Genomic DNA, 6,203 nt, shown 5'->3' with positions numbered 1-6,203 from the left:
AGTTGTTTTAGACCGTTGCTAACTGGGAATAATAAATAAGCATCTTTTACGGAATTTTACACCTGCACTGAAGGAAGGTAAACTATCCCTGTAACAGGTCATGGAGGCCCATAGGTTTGTGAGACGTTGAGGGTCCCACATTTTCTAGACAGTCGGCTTACAGATGGCGATGAGGTTGTCAGCTTTACGCGCTGGCCGCCCTTTATCCCTAGGAAGATTCCTGGCACTCCTTTCTCTTAGAGGCTGAGTCAACCCCAGGACAGTAGTGCGGCTGGAAGGATTAGGTCAAATGAAAAAAAATCCACCTCGTCGGGACTCGAACCCGTTATCTTCCGGCTTGTAGCACAGTGCCTCAACCAACTACGCTACCGCGTGCCCCCTCACTGAAGGAAGAGTCTAAGAAAATTAGAAAAAAACTTTAGAATTATTTCACGTAACATAATATTAGATAGCTGTCATGTGTATACATTTTTCAACATGAAGGGTGAAACAGAACTTTTATAGCCTCAATGTTTAGTCTGTTGTATATCATGGCATTATCGTGTTCTTGTCCAGTTCGTCTTGTGCCTGGCCTAGTGTCCTTGATTAAAAATAAATTAGTAATTTATAATTTCGTATCGACAATGATAAAAGATCACAGTAAAATGGGTTTTTGTATTAGTTTAAATTCCTGCTAAGAAAGCAACTCTCCTCATTCATGGCTCTACGCCTCACGGGCGGTTTGAGCATACGAAATCTACTGTCCTTGTATTTCCAGGAACGTCCACTGATAAATCGTAATACATAACAAGTGTTTGGATGGCACCCACTTTTGTACAGTGTCACATTGTGGGAAGCTCAGCTTCGTATTCAGGAGGCATTCGGTTCGATTCTCGGCTCTGACACAGCTTGTTTTAATTATGATTTTCATGGATTTTCTCAAACCTTTCAGGCGAAATTATATTATATTACCTTGAACGTTCCGCGACAGATAAATTAAAAAATCCTTTGTAAGCCAAAGTCATTAATAACTACTGCATTGTTTGGTATTATTTTTCTATTTGAGGAAAGAGTTCTCAGGAGACTGAATAAAACAGAGAGACAGTGACAGAAGGGGTGAATTAAGATATTTCTAATTTGTACTCTGAGCGAAATGTCATTAGCATCATGAATTTCAGGAAGAGATGCCGTCTTGCACAAGTGGAGAGATGACTAATGGATTAAACCTCGAGAGAAGAAATTCATTTGGGAGAGACAGACGTACATAGCAGAAAAGTGATTATATCACAAAGAACCATGTGTTGAGAGTGTGAACCGAAATGAGCCGGCTTTGGATAGGGTCCAGTGGCAAGCGCGTGTAAACTTTCGGGTTTCATAGTAGAGGCGGAAACTTCATCAATAACTGAATGACTAAGAGTTTCTGGAAAAGAACTCAGCTGTATGAAGCTAGTTACCAAATGCATTCGACAAATCATTGTTAAACAAGCCGAAAACCAAGCAATCCTTGTTACTGACAAGTAGAATCGTATTAGGGTGAATATAAGTTGACGTTTTGAAATAATGCTTTTTAGAGAAAAAAGAGGTCACTTTTTTTCGGGTCCGTAAAAGCAAATATGTAGATGAGATGGTGAAAGTTGTAATTACTAATTGTAGTGACGTTTGTGCAAATGCCTAGAATTATATATAAGGCATTCAATTATGAATGTATTATTCCTTAATAATAAAGATTTAGTCCTTTTTGCTTGCAACTGTCAGAATTAAATTACATTCAAGGGACTAACTCTATCGATTGAGCCCAACTGAATAGATTTTACATGAAGACGAAGACAGAATCCAGCTTCCGAAACGTTGTGTTTTGAAATATAAACAGGACGGTGTTTGGGATAAAAATATGACGATGGATAATGTCCTAAAACATCATATTTATACTTTCAATTTTGTAACAAAAAGGCTATGTTATTTTCTGATTTTATCATTGGAAAAATGGGGATCACCTTATATTCGTGCTTATGTGGTACGTCGGAGATAGATAGAATGGAAAATTCGAAGGGATGGGGAAACAACTGAACTGTTTCTAGGAACATAAGCTGACTAGTCTCGGTAAGGGGACCAACGCTCAGGGAGTCTGGTAAGTATTAAGGTTATTCTTTCTCGTTTAGGCGTCGTTTCATAATATTTCTGCAGAGTGGATATCGTCCGTCACTGGTGCTGCAAGGCGCCCATCAGGCCGTGTTGGGGACCCGGCTGGGAGAACAGTCCCAGGTGTGGAGGGCCCCTACCAGCTGCGGCTGCGGCCATTGCTGCTGCAAATAGGGGCGGCATGAGACCAGCTCCGGGATGGGCCCCGTGAATACCTGGGCCCCCAAATAGGGCAAATGATGGCGGCAAGAGGGGCCGCGCAGATAGCCGCAATTTCTCAATCTCGGCTTCCTGCAGTCGCTTCGCCTTCGCCCTCCTGTTCTGGAACCAGATCTTCACCTGTAATTCAAGGAGGTGCAGCCTGCGTTACTTATCGATTCGAGGTCAAGCATTAAGGGATTTGTGGTGGACGAAGTGGCACTGGTGCAGGTTGTATCCGAGTACTTCTGTTTCCTTTGCCAAGTGTCATTTAACCAACTTCTTCATATAAGTTTTCCATCTTATTATCGAAGCTGTATAGTCTCTATATTGACAGCATCGTTAAATAAAGAACCTAACAGTTCAGGCTGGAAGATTCGAATCATAATTGATCCTTCAAACCAATTATTCTCCTCCCATTTATATATACTTTTAATGTCTTTGAGGGTAGACGGTAGCGTAGTTGGTTGGGGCACTATGCTACAAACCGGAAGGTCGCGGGATCGAATCCCAATGCGGTCATTGGCTTTTTTCAATTGACCTAATCCTTCCAGCCGCACTATGGCCCTGGGGTCGACTCAGCTTCTAACAGAAATGAGTACCAGGAATACTCTTGGAATATTCTTGGGGCTAAAGGATGGCCAGCGCGTAAGGCTGACAACCTTGCTGCCATCTTTGAGCCGATTGTCTAGAAAATATGGGAACCTCAACATCTCACCACCCTATGAGCCTCCACGGCCTGTTGCAGGGATAGCTTTGCTTACTTACTTTTAAGTATACAGGGAATCAGGCTTATTTAGTTTCATGTTAACATATTGAAGATGTTTAAGTCTTGTATTTTATCGCAAACATCTAAAGGTATTGACTTGTCCGATTGGTTCGTCATTTAGCATTATTTTGTGCCTTGATATCATTACATTGCTTCACAGTGTGTTTAATATAGTTGCCAAACAACACAAGAACCACTCACTCACCTGTGTCTCAGTGAGGTGCAGCGAGGAAGAGAACTCTGCCCGCTCTGCGATGCTCAGGTATTGCTTCTCCCGGAACTTCTTCTCCAGAGACAGCAACTGCTGAGTTGTGAAAGGTGTCCGCGGCTTCCGGTTCGGTTTGTGTTTCCTCAGTGTACATCGTACAGGGGGTGGTGGTGGTGGGTGAGTGGGGTGTCCGGGGACCACGTTCTGCAACCGTACTGTGTCCCCGCTCAGCAAATTTTCTGTCGAACAGAAAACACGATATTGAAATATTTGTCCTTATATAAGGAGCCGTGAGAGCTCAGCTGGTGTAGCGACGGGCTACGGACGGGACAGCAGGGGTTTGATTCTTGGTGTAGAGTGTTTTTTTCTTTTCTCCACAGCTTCTAGATCAGCTCTGGGGCCCATCACGGCCTCCCCGGCCGAAGCGTAAAGGCGATGAATCACTATCTAGTGCCGAGGTCAACAATGGTGGAGCTATTCCTCCACTCCACTATACATCTTCATGGCATGGTGGTTAATTAATTAAACACAAGGACAGATCTACCTTACCTTCAATGTATTGTCCTAAATATAAGGCGAAGCATCTTTCAGAGACTGTTTCTTAAACAAAGACATGTCATCATGTGTGTTCTTTCTTTGGGTCCTTAAGATGAAGAAGATGATAATGAGGAGTTCATATTGCTAATTCTAATGATTTTTGTGAGATTGCCTGGAATTATATGCAAGGTATTCAATTTTGAATTTATGATTTCTGAATAATGAAGTTCTTATTTATTTTTTGCTTACAACCCTCAGAGGGGGCACGAGGTACCGTATTTGTTTGAGGCACTAAATTACAAGCCGGAAGGTCGCGGGATCGAATCCCGATGAGGTCATTGGAATTTTCAATTGACCTAATTCTTCCAGCCGCACTATGGCCCTGGGGTCGACTCAGCCTCTAACAAAAATAAGTACAAAAATCTTCCTGGGGTGTAAAGGGCTTCCGGCGCGTAAAGCTGACAAACTTACCACTATTAGTGAGCCGATTGTCCAGAACAAANCCAGCCGCACTATGGCCCTGGGGTTGACTCAGCCTCTAACAAAAATAAGTACAAAGAATCTTCCTGGGGTGTAAAGGGCTTCCGGCGCGTAAAGCTGACAATTTTACCACTATTAGTGAGCCGATTGTCCAGAACAAATGTTAGCCTCAACCTCTCACAACCTTACTAAGCTCCACGGTCTGTTGCAGGGATATCTTTGCTTTACTTCTACTTTTATTAGAACCCTCAGAACTATATGACATTAAATTTACTCAAAAATGATTCTTTTTCTGATTTTCTGAATGCAAAATTAGGGATCACGTCTTTTCGGGACTTATGTGGCAAATCATATTGAATACGAATTTACAGTGGACATACTGCATCAAACTATTGTTGCTGGATATAATAATTTTCTAATATACAGCTTATTATATATGTCTGAATTTAATTTTATTTGAAGGAGTTTGGGAGACGTTTTAATGTGAACCGAAAGCAAATCACGACTGTACTTTTATCTGTACAGACCCTGCTGCAGTCTACATTGAGAAGCATGTGCAGACAGCCACAAAGATTCAGTGGCTTTTCGACGTATTTTTAAATACAGCTAAAATACTCTGCGTGATACGATGCCGTTCTCGAAAAAGGAAACAACTGAAGAAGAGACTGTTAGTAGGATAAAGGTGATCATCCGCCAAAGAGGGTAGTCTAAATTTTCCCTCAGTGAATATGAGAATCGTGAGGATTCGCGGAAGTTATTGCTTAATTAATGAGCCACCTAATTGCTCAGTGTTCCGTTGGGCTTACAACATTCGAATCAGGAACCGCTGCATCCAAATAGACTCACAGCTGATATTCTTATGATAAAAGTTCCCATGTGGAGTACATATATGTAGGTTATGTAAAGTGAATGGAACAGACTACGAATGAATAGGCACAGGCAGCGACGGAGATTCGGAAAATAAAGACCATTATTTACAGGCTTGGGAAACGGAGGACAATAAAAGGTAAGATAAAGTTGTCCCTGTGCTTAGCAGATTAAGCAGTACGCCATAATGACGCATGGTGGAGTGCATGTATGGATCCACGTTTTCTTGAACTCGACACTAGTTGGAGAAGAATGATCAGCTTCACGCTCCTACCCGCTTTATTCCTGGGGAAAGGATCCCTGGTACACATTGGTTAGGAAACTGGTTGGAGCCCAGACAACGGTCTGGACAACTTGGAGAAGAGTANAAAGTATACAGGGAATCAGGCTTATTTAGTTTCATGTTAACATATTGAAGATGTTTAAGTCTTGTATTTTATCGCAAACATCTAAAGGTATTGACTTGTCCGATTGGTTCGTCATTTAGCATTATTTTGTGCCTTGATATCATTACATTGCTTCACAGTGTGTTTAATATAGTTGCCAAACAACACAAGAACCACTCACTCACCTGTGTCTCAGTGAGGTGCAGCGAGGAAGAGAACTCTGCCCGCTCTGCGATGCTCAGGTATTGCTTCTCCCGGAACTTCTTCTCCAGAGACAGCAACTGCTGAGTTGTGAAAGGTGTCCGCGGCTTCCGGTTCGGTTTGTGTTTCCTCAGTGTACATCGTACAGGGGGTGGTGGTGGTGGGTGAGTGGGGTGTCCGGGGACCACATTCTGCAACCGTACTGTGTCCCCGCTCAGCAAATTTTCTGTCGAACAGAAAACACGATATTGAAATATTTGTCCTTATATAAGGAGCCGTGAGAGCTCAGCTGGTGTAGCGACGGGCTACGGACGGGACAGCAGGGGTTTGATTCTTGGTGTAGAGTGTTTTTTTCTTTTCTCCACAGCTTCTAGATCAGCTCTGGGGCCCATCACGGCCTCCCCGGCCGAAGCGTAAAGGCGATGAATCACTATCTAGT

At 42.7% G+C, this 6,203-nt stretch overlaps 1 protein-coding gene across 1 annotated transcript; it reads right to left on the bottom strand.

The window, feature by feature from the left end:
* Window positions 1-357: 357 nt before the first annotated feature.
* LOC111861329 (homeobox protein MSX-1) lies at window positions 358-5,990 on the bottom strand (the record flags this gene model as incomplete). Its single annotated transcript, XM_023845804.2, has 3 exons — window positions 358-2,457; window positions 3,291-3,532; window positions 5,745-5,990. Coding segments are annotated over 3 exons (767 nt in total), but the record flags the coding sequence as incomplete, so codon positions are not given.
* Between the last annotated feature and the right edge of the window lie 213 nt (window positions 5,991-6,203).

Source organism: Cryptotermes secundus, unplaced genomic scaffold (genome assembly GCF_002891405.2).
Source record: "Cryptotermes secundus unplaced genomic scaffold, Csec_1.0 scaffold5096, whole genome shotgun sequence".
Lineage (NCBI taxonomy): Eukaryota > Metazoa > Arthropoda > Insecta > Blattodea > Kalotermitidae > Cryptotermes > Cryptotermes secundus.
This window is presented reverse-complemented; position numbering and strand designations above follow the sequence as displayed.